General features: G+C 43.3%; 1 protein-coding gene across 1 annotated transcript in view; it reads left to right on the top strand.

The window, feature by feature from the left end:
- The window catches only part of mcc (MCC regulator of WNT signaling pathway), a 116,998-nt gene that overhangs the window by 62,067 nt on the left and 34,295 nt on the right, over positions 1-20,636 (top strand). The window contains exons 4-7 of the mRNA XM_018734391.2: positions 6,858-7,000; positions 9,663-9,805; positions 10,975-11,138; positions 17,758-17,964. Coding sequence (XP_018589907.2) covers positions 6,858-7,000; positions 9,663-9,805; positions 10,975-11,138; positions 17,758-17,964 — 657 coding nt within the window. The remainder of the gene's footprint in view (positions 1-6,857; positions 7,001-9,662; positions 9,806-10,974; positions 11,139-17,757; positions 17,965-20,636) is intronic.

The raw sequence follows: 20,636 nt of genomic DNA, 5'->3' as shown, positions 1-20,636 counted from the left end.
ACGCTACATAGGTCCCATACACAGGGCCACTGTGTCCACCCTGCTACCAGACACTCTGGCTCTATCTTGTCTTGTATCGTGTGTCCCTGTCCTGTACAAGATGTTCATCTTTGGATGTTTTGTCTTCATTATGTCTTTAGAAACACAATATGTCCTCATCCTAAGTATCATGTTTTGCAAATTGTTATATTTGTTTTAATAACTAAATTTATGTCACCAATGATAAGTTGTTAGTAAATGACAGCCACCCTAACTGTTTTTAAGGAGTGTTTTGTTTTTGTTCGGGGAGCCCTGCCTCTGGTTTGAGTGCTGAACTGCTATCCAGTGGTCTGCTGAATGAAACTCTACTACTGTTTTTGCTGAGTGGTGTTAAGTGTTCATGGAATTCCCCGACCGGGTGGCAGAGACATATGCCTCCTCCAACAAGAGGAATGGTGTATAACGATATGGTATGAATATGGTTTCCCCACTGGGAATCACCAAGGATGTCTCTTTCACTTCTTTTCTGTCATAAACACTTCCAATGTTTAAATGTTTTATTTCTCTATTGTTTTTTTTTATATATGTTTCACTGAGGCTTACAATTAATATCTTTTTTTCTGTGTTTGGATTGGTTCTTATGGGCACTTACATGGTGTATTGTGTAAGTTATCGATGGTGCATGTTTTTGTTTTTCTCTTCCTCAGTTTTGTAGTTCACGTATACAATATTGCAAAGGTTACCTCCAGCATCAGTCCCAAGAGTCTGTGTCCTGCCATGTAAGGGACGACAGTGTTATTCCAAGTGGTTCCTCCATTCCAGGGGTGTCAAGCTCAATCACAAAAGGGGCCAAAATTTAAAACATGGTCTAAGTTGCGGGCCAAACAGGATTAACATTAATTCAACAGTTTAAAACTGACTATGATTTAAACAGAAATGTGAATTTGAACAGCCAGGCTACAATAACTTTTCTCAAAAAATAAATAAAATTTAAAATAATTGTGTTTTTCATTAACAGTTCCTTCAAGCAAAATAAGAATATTTCAAATATGAACAAGCTGATGAAAATTTGAAAATCTTTCAAATAAAAACTGTGTTTTGATTTCAGGAAAAGTGCAAAAAAAATTAAAACAACAAACATTGCACACTTTAATCATGCAGCGCTTCAAAAACTCCCCCTCGGTAAATGGCCGGGCTGATTTGGCTATCTCTTCTGCCACTATAAAACTAGCTTTCACAGCAGCTTCACTTTGTGATTTTGCTTTTGTGAACATATTCTGTCATGACATCAGACTCTTTTTAAACTCTTCTACGTTCTGTAGCTTCTGCTGTGTGTCCAGGTTTTTGTACTTGTCCTGATGTTTCGTCTCATAGTGCCGTCTTATGTTATATTCTTTAATTACAGCCACATAAGCTCCGCAAACAAGGCACACAGGTTTACCTCCAATGTCAACAAACAGGTACTCTGCCTCCCATCTCTTTTGAAAACCCCTGTTTTCAAAGTCCACTTTTCGTTTGGCCATTTTTTGGGGGGCGGCTAGCTCAAATGTCACTGTAGGCGCTGACCCACGCATTCACCGCTGACCACTGATGAGTGTGTCATTAAAGCAGCAGGGAGGAGGGGCTGGCGCTCATAGCTCTTTGCTGCATGGCAGATGTTGCAGTGTATTGTGGGATTTGTAGTATGAGTGGTGTGAGTGCGATTTACCGGCGGGCCATTAATAATAGACATATGAAATTATCTCGTCCGCGGACCTTGAGTTTGACATGTCTGCTCCAGTCTCATTGATTGTTGTTACCTGAGACTCTTTATTTATTTGTCGGTCTTACTAAGCTTTTTACATGTCCATGGCTGAAATGCGTTTGCTATTTCGTCACTTTTGTGTTTATGTTTAATAAAAAGTGTGTGTGTGCACGTGTGTGTGTGTACTTATAAAACTAAAACAGTAAACTAAACACTATACCAAAACCACAAGCCTCATTGAACCAGTGAAACATTTAAAACTTTGACATTAACTCCGAGAGGTGTGTTTCTAGTGACACAGCAGGATTGATTCCTGCCTATCTGCTCATGTCGCCAGTCACCTGGGTGGCTCTTCGTGAAAAGTGTTCGCTAGTACTTCTTGTTTTGTGAGCACCCTGGTCAATCTGAATATGTTTTACTACCCTAGGCACCTGACTCAAGGGGCAGCTGGTAATGTAGTGGTTAGAGCTACTGCCTTTGGACCTACAGGTTACAGGTTTGATTCCCCCCTCAGGCTGTACTGCTCTTGGGCAGGGTACTTACCCTGAATGGCCCCTGTAAAATTTCCCAGCTGTATACATGGGTTGTAATGTAATAAATGGGTAAGAAAGAAGCATGCAGTGAATGTCCACCTTATCCCAGTTCCTCTGTAGTAGTTCTGCATGAGAACAGTACATGACATAATAATAGATATTACAATTCTGATTTTCAGTAATTAAGACTAATTATAAATCAGTGCAAGAAATAATGTGAAAATGAATGTGTCAGTAGGGGGTGCGGTGGCGCAGTGGGTTGGACCACGGTCCTGCTGTCCGGTGGGTCTAGGGTTCGAGTCTCGCTTGGGGTGCCTTGCGACGGACTGGCGTCCCGTCCTGGGTGTGTCCCCTCCCCCTCCGGCCTTACGCCCTGTGTTGCCGGGTAGGCTCCGGTTCCCCGTGACCCTGTATGGGACAAGCGGTTCTGAAAATGTGTGTGTGTGTGTGTGTGAATGTGTCAGTGATTTTTAAAATAAAGACCATAGTCATTTTTATTAGATTTTTTTTCCTTCATTTTTTAAACTTCCCTGCGGTTAAAATCTACTGACTAATGTGATGGTTGTAAATGCTGGTTAATGACCAGCAAAAGTGAGGATTGTACTGACTGCTTTCAGGAACAGGGTGAGATAAAGGAGTTCAAGCATCAGAGAAGGGGGGGAAATTGTATGTATGTCATAATTGTTTATCCCTTCATTAAGTCATTCAGTGTTGTAACCACTTGCCTTAGTTATGGTGGCAGTGGTGCGAAGGCTGTCCTGGAAGCACAGAGTGCAAAGCTCATCAAATGTACACTGTAGTTGGGATCCCAGTTTGTTTTTACCATCGACTGATCCCTTCATTCACTGCCAGTAAGACTTGTCCAATGCTGTATTGTCCTTGAGCAAGATATTTACCCTGAATTGCCGTAGTAAAATTACCTAGCTGCTGGTGAGCGGTTAGTCAGGTGCGTGATTGGAATCAGGTGCTGTCGACTGAGGTGCAAGCGTGGACGTGACAGTACGCCCCAGCCTACGAGCGGCTCCAGCCTGCCTGCAGTGCCTGGAAGGACAGCAGCCCCTGGGACGGGGTGCCGGCTTGTCCATATGGTCCTGGTGGAAATCAGCAACGAGAAACGGGTCGAGGACGTCGCGAGCTGGCACCTAGCTGCGTTTCTCAGGACCATACCCCTCCCAGTCCACCAGATAGTACAACTCCCCACATTGGCGCTTTGAATCCAGGAGGCCGTGAACGGTGTAGACCTCGTCCCCATCCACATCTGGTGGAAGGGGTGTCGGTTCACCCCGGGCAGCTTGGAGCATGGAAGTACTGTAGGGCCCCCCTAACGGCCCTCTCCGGGCAGGCTGCTAAATAATTTCCGGCTCTTCCACAGTAAAGGCAAAGGTCTTCTTGGAGGCGTCGCTGCCTTTCAATGGGAGTCAGGTGTCCTCATCCGACCCGTAATGGCACTGTGGTTTTTCTGGTGGCCAGTGGAGACTGTGGCAAACGCTCATGGAACAGATTGTCTAGGGCGATCGCCCATTGTATGTATTGATCTAACTCCTGGTCTTCGGCTTGTGAGGCGGGCGAAGGATTCACCGGTGGAGCCATCCAGTGTATTGCAGGGAGGTTTGCGTCTTTTCGGGCTTTGGTTTTGCTTCCGGGTGTAACGCACACTGGAGTGCATCCAGGGCATTTTGCAGATGTTCGAACGCTGCTGGGTCCATGTGTCGTAAGGCAGAATCTTCTGTCACGTGGAACCGAGGAATCCGGGACGGTTGTACCCAAGTGCAGGATCGTTCGTCTGGAACTAAGGGGTCCGGCGAATTCTCGGTGTCGGGGACAGGCGAAGGGTCGTCGATCGGTAGTCAGAGTGAGAGCAAGGATCCAAGGACGTGGTCAGGGGACGAAGCGAAGGGTTGAAAACCGGAGAACGGAGGCTGGGGTGAAGAAGAGCAGGACATGGCGCAGGAGGACAGTTGTCTCAGACGAGATTCCGCAAAGGTATGGTATCTGAGGAGGGTCTTTTGAATAGTGAGCGGTTAGTCAGGTGTTTGATTGGAGTCAGGTCCTGTCGATTGAGGTGCGGGCGTGGATGTGACAGCTGCATGAATGGGTGAATAATTGTGACCTTAACATTATAAGTCGCTTTGGAGAAAAGCATAAGCTAAATGAATAAATGTAATGTATGTAAATGTATGATACTTAATTTAAGTGCATATTGAACAGGGGTTTCCCATGACCCCTCTGCCCACACCGTGCAAAGTCTAAGCCTGTGTGGCTTTTCTTTTGGCTGCTTATTCCCAGTCCAGTCATACATTTTCAGCTTTCTTTGTTAGCTTTTTGTTATCAAGTGGTCTGTTTTAGGTATAGGGTGCAGCATGACATCTGTATGCTCGTGCAGTGTTGCATCATGTCTTCTTCGTGTGCCACAACATGTGGTCTTCAAAAGTGTAGCATAGCTACTAGACTTCCCCTTAACTGCTAAAATACATACCTCTCAGTTGTTTAAAAGGCACTCTGAAATGCTTTCACCTCACAGTACAACGTATACACCCACACATACACATTGGCTGAATCTGCTTATCCCAAGTGGGGTCTCAATGAGCTGGAGCTTAACCCGGCAACACAGGACGCAGGGCTGGAGGGGGAGGGAACACACCCAGGATGGGATGCCAATCCATCACAAGGCACCCCAAGCGGGACTCGAATCCCAGACCCACTGGCAAGCAGGACCTGGCCAAGCCCGCTGCACCACCACACCCCACCAGTACATTGTAGTGCTTTTCAAATATGATAATTTTTTGAAACTGAAAGGTGTCTCACATAACGGGTGCCCATTTCTGCACAATTCTCAATTACAAGCACAAGTTATTTGTACATAAAAATGTGCATAACAAGCTATGAACTCCTATTCATGAGAGCTATGTAAGAAAAAGAGACCTTCCTATTTGAAAACAATGTCTGCGCCTTCCTTGAGTCTCCTAGTGCTTTGTGGTCCCTTCTCTTGGGTTCACGTTTGTGTGAAAACTCTACACTTGAGTGCGCAGTCGCTGTCCCTGTCCCAGTGTTTGTAACCAGTTGCCAGCTCAAGACAAATCTGTTCTGTACTGGTCAGTTACTGTACGATTGCATACAAAGAACTGCGCTTTAAAGGTGTCCAGAGCAGCTTGAACATTGTGCACTTACATTTACAGTTATTTATTTGTTTCTCTCAATGTTGTGTAAAGGTGTCCCAGTGCTCCTGGGGGCCTGCGAATTTAACTACAGTACAGGCAAATGTTCTTCAATTTCCAACTGAAAATTTGTTTGTTTCCAACTATCACTCTTTCATGCCTTTCCAAGTTAAAGCACTTAATTGTGTTTACTTGTTTCTCAATTCCTAGCTGCATACCTGGAATATTTGTCTTTCTAAATTTGTATGTGCTGTGTTTAAGTCATTAACCTAGAAACAGTACAAGAAAAGGAGTTTCCATAACAGGTTCTACTTTTTGTCAACAAATCAAGTGTTGTGTAATTTCTTTCTAGCAGGGCTTTCAAAGTTAAAAACATGAAAGATTCATCAAACATTTCTTTTATTTAAGTAAAAAAATGCGATTACCACAAGCGCTGGGGGGGCAGTAGCAACTACATGTGATGAAATAAGGGATGAGAGAATGAAAGGTTGGGAAACACATAATGTTTGGCCCATTTCATCTTTGAAAGGCTCCTTCCTTTATGCCCATATCATCGTTGAGAGGCGTGTCACGAAGAAACAAGCGAACCACTTGCTCAAACCCATGTCCACTTTCTTCACTGAGTGTCAGTTCATTTCAGTTGTTTTCACACATTTCTTTTCTTTACTCTTGTTTTGTTTTTTTCCTCATTAAAGGCTGAATTGATATATAAACACTGAATATCATATGCATGTTTGTTGTGTTTGTGATTAAGTGTAAACAATAATAATAATAATAATAATAATGTCGTACGGTGTTATGCACTAATTAATGCATTGAAATTGCCCTGTTGTGTTATGATGTTAATTATTGAAGTAAATCTCATAAATGGATGTCAATATGGGGGCTCAGCAACACAGAAACTTTTACCAGTGAGACTAATTTAAATTCATAAATTGGAAGAGCCCTGTATTTCTACATTTTTCTCCAAAGCAACTTACCATGCTGACTTTCTACAATTAGATTACCCACTAGAGTAATTCAAAATACTTTGTTCATGGGTATTAGAGCAGTAGGTGGGATCTGAACCCACAACCTTTGTATCCAAAGGCTACAGCACTAACCACTACACTAGGAGCTGCTCTCTATGAATGTTTATACCAAAATAAATTTTGAGTGAAATTTGGGCTGTGTCATCATCATCCTTTGCCTGCTTTTTTTTTTTGTGTTTCTGTGTGTTTTGTCTGATTTTGTGTTTTATTTTTTATAGAAAACACTCTCAGATGTATTTGATGTTGTCCCACGAGATTTATGCCCTATCTCAGTTGACACAGTCCCACCTGCTGCATTTGTTTGTTTATTTCAGAGCAGGCAGTCCCACATGACAGCTCTACTATATATTTCATTTTTTGTATAAAATGTTCATGTGCACCTGACCCTGTTTGTGTGTCCCACCCATCATTTCAGTGTGAGCACTCTCACCTGATGCACACGCATAAGGAGGTGCAGGAACAAATGACGATGCGCTATGAGGAGAGGATCACAGAGCTGCACAGTATCATTGCTGAACTCAACAAGAAGATCGACTTGCTGCAGGGTGCTGCTATCAGGTCAGTCGGGGGACCAAACTCCCCTGTTAAACCTATGGCAGAGAACACTACAGCCGCTTGCGGGAGGACCAAGTGCTTCAGGCCCTTTGTGTTGCGTAGGATCCATGTTCAGCTGTTTCAAACACCTCGCTGTTGCCTTTTACATTCCTGGTTTTAAAAAAATTGCCATTTCAGCACATTTCACAGCTTAGTACATGTTAGTGCAGTTATCTGTTGATCAAAAGTTTATTAACACTCAAACATATAACAAATAAACTGAGGACTGATGATGACATAAAAACCTGTGTAATAATATTCTGTGCTCTCACACACATACGCACACGCATGCGCGCCACTTGTCCCAAGTGGGATTGCAGCAAACCGGCGCCTTACTTGGCAGCACAGGGTATAGGGACACGCTCAGGATGGGATGCCAGTCTATGGCAAGGCACCCCAAGCTGGACTCAAACCCCAGACCTGCCAGAGAGCAGGAGCCAGCCAAACCTGCTACACCACTGTCCCCGCCCCCCAAAGTGTTAATAATAAACTAAAAATAATAAATTAATGAGGCCTAGGATTATCACACATTTTATGTAAATTTTTCATGTGGGCTCATGAAACAGGGGGTTGCAGTGACCCAGTGGGTTGGACCAGGTCCTGCTCTCTGGTGGGTCTGGGGTTCGAGTCCTGCTTGGGGTGCCTTGCGACGGACTGGCGTCCCGTCCTCAGTCTGTCCCTTTCTCCCTGTGTTGCCGGGTTAGGCTCCGGCTCCCCGCAACCCCACATGGGATAAGCAGTTTCCAATGGTGTGTGTGGATCATGAAACATTTACTATATACCTGAAATTCATATTATCATAGGTTGATATTTTCTTAAAGTTATGTTAATGTACTGTCTTGTGCGATTACAATTCAAAGTGCAATGTACAGTGAAAGTAACAGTCTTTTGCTGCTACGCATTTAGGGAAAAAAACGTGTTCCGTCGCTCAGTTCTGGGATGGTCACATAAAGATCCGGAAACCTGCTGTGTGGTCGGCAGGTGAATTCACACACACACACACACACACACACACACACACACACACACACACACACACACACACACACACACACACACTGTCTGAAACCGCTTGTCCCATGTGGGGTTGTGGGGAGCCGGAGCCTAACCCGACAACACAGGCCACAAGGCTGGAGGGGGAGGGGACACAACCAGGACAGGACGCTAGTCCATCGCAAGGCACCCCAAGCAAGACTCAAACCTCAGACCCACCAGAGAGCAGGACCCAGTCAAACCCGCTGCGTCACCGCGCCCCCCACAGGTGAATTTATGAAATTAATCAGTACAAATATTCCTCTTGAAAGGTTTACCACCCACAGTTACATTTTAAATGTACGTTTAATGTACTTTTTCTGCAGCCCTGGTGTATTCTGCATTAAAAAGTACATTAAAAAGAAAAGTACAGCAACTGTGCACAGCGCAATCAAAAAGGTAATATTTCTACATAATCTATTTTACATAATCATTTTACATGAAAGGCAGCTAACAGACTGAAATGGTTTCAAAAGTTTCATTTTTGGTGATGGAGGACGGAAATCATAGGTCTCTTTCAATGCAAACTTTAATGTACAGTATGCTTCTTCATGTCTACATGTGACTGATAATAATAATATACAGTAAGATGTCTGAAGTGGTGTTACTTATTTTTTATTGTTGCTACACGGACAGGACAGGCTTCTCTTTCTAACAGCCTAGAATGTATTCCTGACAAACAGGCCATTAGCTGAGAAAGACCTAAATGAGAAAGAAAGAAATTATTTTGTATTGCCAGTCAGTCACACCTAATACACCTGTTCCTCTGTGTCAACAAACACCAGTGAACTACGTAAAAAGCACGTAAGCTGCTATTGACAGTAATTACGCAATTATTGGTGATCATTTACTTGTGCAGCTGTGTAGTCATTTTACCTAACAATGAATATGGAAAGCAGCCTAGCGACACAGAGAGAGGAAATCACGTTGAAAATGACGGATTGCAATTTACTTTGGTACCCAACATTAAAGCGAATGAAAGAGATGTTGAGTAACAATAGCAGGATTCGCAGTATGAAAGAAAAGAGAAGTGATAATAGTCGAAAGACGTCGAAATATGACAGCGAACATGAAGGTAGCCACACGTGCTGTGTACACAACGACCAGCCCATAATAGTCCATCTCCCATGCACTTCCTCCCACCACTTTTTTGGAAGGGCACTTGACAGGAGTGTGTTACCATGAAAAAGTAAAAAAATGTGTGAAAGCAGAACATGTTGTGGGTGTAATGGTAAAAAAAAAGGTAAATAGTGAAGACATGAGGTCAGGGAAACCAGTATGAATAAGTGAAACACGTACATACCTGTGCATAGTAAAAAGAGAAAACACCTCGGTCAGGTGCTTAACTGCGTTCTGTGACATGATTCACCTATATCCTGAAGAGATGAAGTACAGTCGAGTGGTTGTTTTTGTCTACATCTGCGAACACTGTGCTGCACACGTAGATAATGAAAGTTATGTTGAGACTGCTGTTGTTCTCTTCGATCGCCCTTAAAGACACTTTGACTCTGTGTGTGTCTTGCTGGGATTTTTTTCCACGGGACGTTTGGTTTGACAACCATGATCTCTTGACCTTTTTTGTTCTTTTGCTCAGGGAGGAGGATGAACTTTCTGAGCTTCGCTCTGAGCTCAGCCACAGCCAGCAGGAGATGAACGAGGATGAGCTGAGTGTAGATCATGGCCAGAACTCGTCTTCCATGCATGAGGACCAAACTTCTCGGATTGCTGCAGACATGGGTGAAATTCAAGTCTTTCAAGTTCTGACGCCTTTCTTTGTTCAAACTACTTTGTGGAATGACTGTACAGGCCGTCCTTAGAGCAGATGACACTTATCGGACAGAGCTCATGTTAACGTTCAGTATTGCTAGTGAAAATATTCCCGTTGATGCGCCGTTTACCATCAGTAATAGCAGTGGAGACAGGCACTGTGTTGTACCCATTTCTCTTCCAAATGTTTAAAAGTAATGTTTCTTGTGTTGTGCTTCTAAAGACTTTGAAAAAGGAGGATGCGTGTGCATACCGTATGCTTAATCCTGCGTGCATGCATGCATCTTTTTCTAAAGCATCTCACTTGAATCAGTGGGCTGAATCCAGCAGAAATGTACAGTGGATCATTTGGGCCACAGGGCTCTTCATAAAGCGCCGTGGTTTGAGGCTGTTTCAGATTGTCTCTGCTGGGCTGGGGGCTAAGTACAGTGCTCACAAGAGCAGTCGATAGCGAAGTTTGACTTCACTCTCAGCTACAACATGATTGCTACTCCAGCAAGAAGGCATTTGGTTATTTTTATTACTTGACCTTTTGTCTTCATCGATATGACCCGATCGCCTTTCGTTCATACATGAAGGAGCTGTATGTGTAACAAAACAGGGGCACCAATTCCAACATGTCATGGAGGTAGTTAATTACCACATATTCTTTACGTCATTATGTTTGTTTGCATTTATTTCAAAGGCCGTTGGACTAGAATGTATATATATATATGTATATATATATATATAATGAGGGGGGTGCGGTGGCGCAGTGGGTTGGACCACAGTCCTGCTCTCCGGTGGGTCTGGGGTTCGAGTCCCGCTTGGGGTGCCTTGCGACGGACTGGCGTCCCGTCCTGGGTGTGTCCCCTCCCCCTCCAGCCTTGCGCCCTGAGTTGCCGGGTTAGGCTCCGGTTCCCCGTGACCCCGTATGGGACAAGCGGTTCTGAAAATGTGTGTGTGTGTGTGTATATATATAATGAACTACTGGGTACGACTACAGTCTGCTGATGCGTTCTGTTGCGTCCAGCCTTCTTCTGAAAAAAGTGAGTGTACTTGCAGGGCAGGATTTTGTTGTGCTGAAGCAGTCGAAAAATCCGTTTCCTGTAAGCATGTGAAGTAACCCTTGGAAATGTTAGATGTTTTTCTTTCCACAGATAACTGCAGCGACCTGAACTCTGAGCTGCACAGAGTTCTGACTGGCCTAGAAAGCGTGTTGTGTGGCCGCAAGGAGAGAGTGTGCAGCCTTTCTGTGGCCGAGGTGGACCGTCATATCGAGCAGCTCACCACTGCCAGTGAACACTGTGACCTGGCCATCAAGGTACCCTAATAATGTTTTTCCACATTTGGTCAATTAATCACAGTGCAAATAGCCAACAGTAGGCAAACCGCCACATAATCACCTTATAATTACCAGCATTTCATCTCATGGTGCCATAACCTAGAGAAATGTACTTTGTGTTGTCATTGTCTGTGCTCAGAATCAAGCTCAAGTTATCGACCTGGAATCTTATGAATGAGGGTGTCACTGACTTTGTCACTGCTAAATTCATCACACTTTCTGGACTGCTGTTACTGCAGTGGTTACAGCTACTGCTTTTGGACCCAAAGGTTGCAGTTCTATTTCCACCTCCAGCTGTAGTAGCCTTGAGCAAGGTACTTACCTTGCTTTACTCCAGTAAAATTGCCCAGCTGTATAAATGGGTAAATAATTGTAAGTCACTTTGAGGAAAAGCATCAGTTCAATGAATGAATGCAGAATTTACTAAAGAAAAGACAGATATGACCAGCAGTTAACAAAGACGTGTATGTTGTCAACACGTCAGGCGTATTCCCTTAGTAAACAAATAACAGCAACAACAACTACAACATTTAAAGCAGTACAAACATCTCGACTCTAACCAACGGTTCAGGTCTACCAGGAAGACACACAAACAATGCTAATAAAAATAAAAAGGGGTGATATGAAAATTTACTTTGACTTGTAAGCAAGCAAAAACAGTATAAAGACAAGGTATTTCATGTTAACCTGATCAGCTGCATTGTTTTTGAAGATATATGTTTCTTCTGAAATTGATGACCATAACATGCTCCAAAAAAGTTGGGACAGTCAAGTGTTTACCACTGTGTAACATCAGCATGTCTTTTAGTAACATTTATTAAGTGTTTGGGCACTGAAGACACCAGATGGTTCAGTTTAGCAAATGGAATTTCCTCATTCATCTATTGTACAGTTGTTGGTCTTTGTTGCTGTATTTTGCACTTCACAATGTAACACTTTTCTTCAGAGTGACTTCCAGTGAACTCTATGTAATGTTACCAGCCAACACACCTTATTCACCAAGGTGACTTACACTGCTAGATACACTACTTACAATGGGTCACTCATCCATACATCAGTGGAACACACTCTCTGTGTCACTCACATACTATAGGGGAACCTGAACAGCATGTCTTTGGACTGTGGGAGGAAACAAGAGCATCCAAAGGAAACCCACAGAGACATGGGGAGAACATGCAAACTCTACACAGGCTGAGTGGGATTTGAACCCACATCCTCTCACACAACCCAGGCACTGTGAGACAGCAGTGCTACTCACTGTCCCACCGTGTAGCCCATTTGTAATTGTAACTTATCACAGGTATAATCATGTAGCACTTTCCAGTAACTTCCAGAAGGGTGACCACATATTCCACAATTCATTACAGTTGTTATGCAAGTCAAATGTCAGTTTTTCAAGTGGGAGAAGTTGAAACACTTCAGTCATCCACAAGCAGTGCCTTGCAAAGGTTAGCACTGAAAACTAACTCACACACACATTGTCTGTTACCACTTGTGGTGAGCCAAACCCAGCAACACAAGGTGCAAGGCTGGAGGGGGAGGGGACACACCCAGGACAGGACACCAGTCCATCGCAAAGCACCTCAAGCAGGACTCAAACCCCAGACCCACCAGAGAGTAGGCACAGGCCAAACCTGCTGTGCCACCGGATTAAAACTAACTAGCAGCAGTATTTTAATACATTTTTGCTTCTCAGCCTTTTGGCTTAGCTCAAAATGTAGTATCTATTAAACCATTTTTTGGAACGAGGAAGCAGATGCGGCGCTCGCTCCGACCACTCACACATTGCCTCTGGGAATGGTGACCCCCCACAGAAGTTGGAAAAAATTGCTTAATTTTAGGTGACACATTTCTTGACGCATTATTTTCTTCCCTTAAGAAATAATGGTAATGTGACCCCTTCACAACAGGAATTTGCTGTGATTTCCCTGAACAAATAAACCTTATAATGTGAGGAATGGGTGCACTTTTCCTTACAGTGTAATGGACTATAGATGTCCGAACCCAGTTGCCAGCCTTATTTTATTTTCTTTGCATGAAATCACTATACAAAACAAACAGAGAAGGACAAATCTGTATGAGATGACATAACACAAAATTTGACATATAACACAGCCATCAGCCAGTCTGTATAAGAAAGGATTTTTAATACACAAGAAAGACAGCAAAAGGAAAATTTATGACACCCCAAAAGATGTGTACTCTCTGAGTAACTCACTCGCTGTCTATAACTGCACATCCTATAGAGGATTGCAGTGAAGGTATTTTCCTTTCTTGTTATAACCATAAAAGCATGACCTATTTGTTTTTGGATGGTGCCATACAGTTTTGTTCAAGCACCATTTGCTGATAAATCTTTCGGACTACACTATAATATAGAAGTGTGGCTATGCTCTGCCCTCATGTTACAATAAATTTAAAGTAATATTTGGAGTTTTATTGTTATACGTGCAAGACAGTGCCATACAATACTTTCATGCAGCTATTCGTGTGATGTAAATGTTTAATAACAATAATAAAAAAACATTTATGCAGCTACTCGTGATGTACGTTGGTTTATATGGTGGAAAGAAACAAACTGTATTTTACATTTATTATATTACATTTACACACACACACACACACATTTATTTTATATTTTTCGTGGGGGCGCAGTGGTGCAGTGGGTTGGACCGGATCCTGCTCTGCGGTGGGTCTGGGATTCGAGTCCCGCTTGGGGTGCCTTGCGACGGACTGGCGTCCCGTCCTGGGTGTGTCCCCTCCCCCTCCAGCCTTACGCCCTGAGTTGCCGGGTTAGGCTCCGGTTCCTTGCGACCCTGTATGGGACAAGCGGTTCAGAAAGTGTGTGTGTGTGTGTGTGTGTGTGTGTGTGTGTATTTTATATTTTATATAGAAATTATATTTATACATATATATAATTTATATTTATATATATTTTAGAATCACATGTTTGCATCCAGGTGTCTCTTTCTGCTGATGTAATGTGCTCATTGTATTTTCTATGAGGCAGATGTCACTTTGGAGAAAAACATCTGATAAATGAATAAAGATGAATGCAAATGTAGTTCCATCATGCAGCAGTCAAGTGGATTCTTCACTGTCAGCAGGAGAGTCTAACTGAGCCTCCATGTCATAAACCTAGGCACGTGGGAGATGTTTCTCTGTAACTGAGTTGGTAATATACTGTATTTCTCTCATTATTTCTTTCACTATGTGGGACCTTTTTGTTTTCACTCACTCTTTCTATTGTCGATGTAGAACACCAACAATGTGTCCCATTGTCCACCAGCCATTTTTTCAGTCTGGTTGCTATGAGGCACTTCTCTTTCAGTGTATTGCTGCTGTGTTGAATGAGCTTCACCAAGACCTTGCTGTTGTGTGAAATGACAGAAATTTGTGCAATACACACACATTATCAGAACCACTCGTCCCATACGGGGAACCGGAGCCTACCCGGTAACACAGGGCGTAAGGCCGGAGGGGGAGGGGATACACCCAGGACGGGACACCAGTCCGTCGCAAGGCACCCCAAGCGGGACTCGAACCCCAGACCCACCGGAGAGCAGGACTGCGGTCCAACCCACTGTGCCACCACACTGCCTTTGTGCAATATATTTACATGTATTCATTTATCAGATGCTTTTCTCCAAAGTGATGTACATCTCATAGAAAATACAATGTGTCCATTACATTAGCAGAAAGAGACACATAGATGCTGATGCGCGATTCTTAAGAACAGTTAGTTTCTTTCACCATATGAACTAATGTTCATGGCACGAGTAGCTGCATAAAACTTTATCAGAAAGTGATAGACATAGTGTCATGTCTCTTGTCTTTTGAACTGAAATTTAAATGGTTTTCTCCAGCCTTCGGCCTGCTATGTGCTTCTCCAGTTTCTCCATAATTAGGTAAACACCTTGACTGATTCTTCCTCCCTTACTAAAAACATCACTGCAACAGTCCTGTCTGTTCTGTCAGCAGTTATTCTTTTTCGTCACTTCAGTGCTGATTTTATTATCTGTTCATTATCGGTTGTCAAGGACAGCTGTTTACGTGCTCCTTGTAAGTTTTAGGATTATTTTCAAGATCATATTTTGGAAGCTGTATTTATTTGCACTTCCTCTTCAGTTTGATTTTGACCTTCCACATCAGTACTTTGCAGTCCGTGCCACAGTCTGCTGTTAAAAGATGAACTCTTTCAATCTTTCTGCCAAGGATGTAATCAGTGTGGTTTTTGTGTGTGCTAATGGGCAATGTGCAGGTGTACAAATGGTATTTGGAACAATAAGTACCACGCTGTGTAAATGTGGGGCCACCCTGGGTTAACTGGTATCCCATGTAGAGTGTACCCCGACTTATCTCGAGCCTCGTGCTTCTGCGCTCTCTTCTGCAGCCTCTGGACTGTGTCGACCATGACTTCGACAAGCACTTAACAACAATCACCGGGGTACTTCTCATGTCCTGAAGGATGCTGTGTGGGAGCATCATCTTTCCTTTTTTTTCCCCCCACACACACACACATTTTCTGAACTGCTTGTCCCATACGGGGTCGCGGGGAACCGGAGCCTACCCGGCAACACAGGGCGTAAGGCCGGAGGGGGAGGGGACACACCCAGGACGGGACGCCAGTCCGTCGCAAGGCACCCCAAGCAGGACTCAAACCCCAAACACACCGGAGAGCAGGACGGAGGTCCAACCCACTGCGCCACCACACCCCTGCATTACTTTTTTTTCAGTTATGATTAATTATTTTTAACATTTTCCAAGGTCTTCCCCGTCTGCACTTTTCTTAGTATTCAGGAACAAAACTTTAAGCTTGTTCACAGAATCTGTTTTATTTCAGCACATCTTCATGGGGTATTTTCTGGGATATCTCAGATATGCTTTGTAGAGTTTGTAATGTAACGACATTCCTGACACTTTGCTACATTTACTCTGGGTGAGGGATAAGATATAAGCTTACTGGAATGAGCTTCATTCAGCAAGTCAAAAGCTTGATGACAAGAAGTTTGATTTATCCCTCTTTGTTAAAGCACTGTCCAGTTTTTGTTTTTATTTATTCAACAGTGTATTGCGCCAACATATGGTAATGATTCCCACATATCGGGCAAGAAAGTGTTATTGCCATGGTTTACAGAAGAAACTGCCTTCACAGTGACACAGAGCGCTGAACAGAGGCATAAGACAAATATATAGTTGGCTATATGTTAAATTACTACAATATCTCTGCAGTTACTAAAGCTGTAAGTAAGCCTACTGGCCACGGCAGAAAGGAACAAGTAACTCCCTGTCAAAAAGCAAGAGAGAAAAAACTTCAGGTGGTCCAAGTGCCAGTGGCTGCCCCTGCCCCATCCTCCTGTGCATTCTAGATTAAATAGAGTCAAAGTTTCAAGTCAATTTACAGCTATTAATAACACTGTCGGTGAGTGCTAATAACTTGATGTCCCAGTTCACATAGGCACGTTATGTCCACCATGGTTGGCAGTCATCAGCTTCAGTCAGCAATGGGTGCTGGTATCATGGCCAGCCAGTCTTCTAAGGTCTCATCATAGGGATACAATGCTTCACAAGAAAGAAATGGTTAGTAACTGAAGATTTTATAAGATTATAGAGTTTTATACAGAAAGAAGAAAAAACAACATAGGAAACAGGAATTACATTAATCATTGATACATGAGTGAATTTATAAGTCTTAAGGCTGGATTTAAAGGTTGACTGTGACAGGACATTCCTGACAGTACCTGGTAGACTGTTCCATAGTTTGGATGCGTATAGCTAAAGGCACACTCTCCTGCTGAGATCTTATTGATCCCAGGTATTTTAAGGTAGTCCACATCCAATGAACAATGACACTGTCTTGGAATATAATAATAATCTCACAAAGGTAAGCCGGAGCAATGCCATTTACTGCCTTATAGGTTAAAAGTGAGATGTAATAATCAACTCTAAACTTAACTGGAAGCCAATGCAGTGATTTCAGTATCGGTGTTATATGGTCGTACTTCCTAGTTTTAGCATTCTGTATTAACTGTAACCTGGGTGCAGTCTGGTATGGACAGCCCAATAATACAGCAGGACAATAGTCCAGCCTATTTGAAACAAAATCATGAACCACCGCAAAAATTAACATTTGACCTACATTATAATTCTGATTACTTTAGGAACATTTTGTCACCTTTTTGAAACTTCTCAGTGCTGATTACCCTTGTCAAGTACTATATCTTTTTGCTTTGGTACGGTATTACATATTCAGTTCAATTGTTGTCATAAAGAGCTCTGGTGACACAGAGTGCTGAATGGAGGATCAAGAGATATACCAGAAACAGATAAATCAGATGAGTAAGTGTAAAAGTTTCACTCTACTATACATTTAATGACTTTACTAGAAGAAAGAAGCTATAGTGTAAGCCAGCTGGCAACTCCTGCCAAGAGGCAAGGATTGAAAAATTATATTTTCTTTGAAAATGGCTTTTGTTGCTGTGTTAAGACCAAATTTTGTTCTGTTGTTGATAACAGAAATGAAAGAAACAAATGCATTTAACGTAGCTTGCATTGTATGTACTGTATGTTAGTGTTTAAATTTTGAACTTTTTTGCAGACTGTGGAGGAAATCGAGGGTGCGCTGGGCCAGGACTTCTACCCAAGCATTTCAGAGGAGCACCTTCGCTGGGAGAAAGAGCTTGCAGGACTACGGGAGGAGAATGACAGGTTGACTGCCATGCTGCTTAGCAAGGAGGAGGACCTGAAAGTCATCAAAGTGACCTTAAATTCCACCCGTGAAGAGTGTGAGCACCTGAGGAGACGGGTGAGACACGTCATCCACAAAGTGTAATATCGGTGCAGTACTTTAACTAAATTTGTAAAAATATTTATATATTTGTTGTGTACACAGGACTCTGGAAACATTGCAATGAATTTGTACATGTTTTGAGTTCTGTTGTTCATAAAAAAAACCCTCAACGTTAACTTTAATGTTTTTTTCACTTGTGTCGAGCTGGGTGAATCAATACTGTTCACTGAACAACAGCATTTTTTCCATCATGTTTGACCACAACATGGACCGGTGAATGAAGTGGGACAGGTAAAAGGCAATAGTGTTACACAGACTGGAAGTCATAATATCCTTATTATGAATGTTGCTAGAAACAGTGTGTCATATAATCACTAATACGTGAAATCTGAAATACCGAAGTGATGTCGTGTAATATATCCCTTTACGTTTATAAAAAGTAACAGAGGTACAACCGCAGTTCGAACGGCACAAATCGGCGTAAATGTAGCGCTAAAGAATGACCCTGAATTCGAGTGTCTGGAGCATTGTAGTGGGGCTGAGTGACGTCACTTCTGGGAAAAAATAAATGTTAATATCTCAAAAACAGCAACAGCACAAATTCTAATTTTTATACCACAAAACAGCACAAATGAGCACTAACAAATCATGAGGTTTTCTTCATTTGTTCTGTTTGTAGGGCGGTACCTTCACAGAGCTGAGATCAATACTTTGGTGGGTCACACACAACTTGTGGAGCAGCTTTCTGTATCAACTGCTAGGGTTTGATGGCAGAGCCTGGAAGGCCAGACAGAACAGAGTTGCAGTAGTCCAGATGGGATGTCACCATGGCCTGGACAAGTAGTTTCGCAGAGTTTATTGTGAGATAAGGGTGGATCCTGCGAATGTTATGCAAGATGTACCTCCAGGACCGGGTTGTGGCTTTGATATGTTGAGACGAAGACAGACTTGAGTCAGTCATCACTCCCAGGCTCTTAGTCCATGAAGCAGGTGACATTAGTGATTGTCCAGTTTGGATTCAACAGTTTAGTTTTGCCCAGTCGGGATAAAAGTCCATTTCAACAATAAATTTTATACATGTTGTTTCAGGATTGGTGGGGGGCGCAGTGGCACAGCAGGTTTGGACGGGTCCTACTCTCTGGTGGGTCGGGGGTTCGCGTCCTCCTTAGGGTGCCTTGTGACGGACTGCCGTCCTGTCCAGAGTGTGTCCCCTCTCCCTCCAGCCCCACGCCCTGTGTTGCTGGGCTAGGCTCCAGTTTGCTGCGACCCCGCTTGGGACAAGTGGTTTCAGCCAGTGTGTGTGTTTCAGTGTTAAAGGAATTTTCTTTGGCTTTATACTCCAATTTAGTAGTTAAACATTTATGAAAGCTATGAAATTCTTACCTCCTCCTTTTGAAACTTGACACCTATGCTGAGATAGGAGGGATGAACACATATGGACCAACCTTTTATTTTATAGACTGCTGCTTTCATTGACTGGAGGAGAGCATTTTTCACCATCCCACCTGTAGTTTTGTAGGTTCCTGGCCATTGTATCCAACAAAGGGTCAGAAGAGAACCTGTTTAACACTGCTGTTATGGGGGCTGCTGCAGGGGGCTGTGCTTGGAGGGTAGTTGGTGCCAGTCATTGCAGTAGAGCAAGAGTTCTTTGTCTGACAGAGAAGCCATTGGGTGAGAGAAGCCGTTATGGGACAGGAAACCATGAATTTTACCGTGTGGTATTGACAGGCTGAAAGAAACACACAGCTGCTGCAGTTGCAGAAATAAAAGCCTTGATGGTGGAGGAGTTTGGAGAGACTGTAGAGAAGGATTTTTCGATATCCTTGTAAAATGTGCCGGTAAACTAGCCAGTGAAACGGAATGATGAAGTTAAATTTTGCCTAGGCTCAGCAAGAGGTGGGGCAGCAGTGACTTCAACTAGGGATATCATCAGGAACTAGGGGGACATTGAGCAGACAATGGGCAGAGGCAAATGCCCACCTCTGGCTAAGGATACTACTGCAGTGAGATGACTCTACAGCAGGGGTCACCAACCTTTTTGAAACTGAGAGCTACTTCTTGGGTACCGATTAATGTGAAGGGCTACCAGTTTGCTTTTTGGGGGTTTTTCACCGGTCTCGTGAAAAAAGACTGCTGTTTGCACAAACCTGCCTTTAACTCGCGGGCTTTTTCCACTCGTAATGCGCTGCCCGGTGGGTAGTTAGCATGGTAGCTTGCGTGACACGTTCTGAAATGTCTCTCAACATTGTGCCGCTTTGCCGTCGCCACAGTCGCCCCGCAAATGAGACACACGCAGGAATCTTTCACAGTGGTAAAAAAGAACTCTTCCTCCCATTCACTGTGAAAGTGATATGTTTTCTTTCTTTTTTCTGCCATGTTTTCGGGGGTAAATCATCTCCTCCCCTTCACTGCGCCCGCTAGCTGCTCTCTACGGCAACGGTTGCCGTGGAGACCAGCTAGCTCTAATCTAATATGAAATATTTTTTAAAGTTTTTTTTTAATATTGTCATTTTCAAATTTACACCAATGCAAGTGTGATTTAAAAAGAATAGCAACAAAAAAAATTAGATGCAGTTTACTGGTAAGTGGCGCTATGGTGAGCTATTTTTAGAACAGGCCCGCGGGCGACTCATGTGATCCTTGCGGGCGACCTGGTGCCCGCGGGCACCATGTTGGTGACCCCTGCT

This window comes from Scleropages formosus, chromosome 5 (assembly GCF_900964775.1).
Source record: "Scleropages formosus chromosome 5, fSclFor1.1, whole genome shotgun sequence".
Lineage (NCBI taxonomy): Eukaryota > Metazoa > Chordata > Actinopteri > Osteoglossiformes > Osteoglossidae > Scleropages > Scleropages formosus.
The sequence above is the reverse complement of the archived record's forward strand: the minus strand, read 5'-3'. Positions and strand labels throughout refer to the sequence as shown.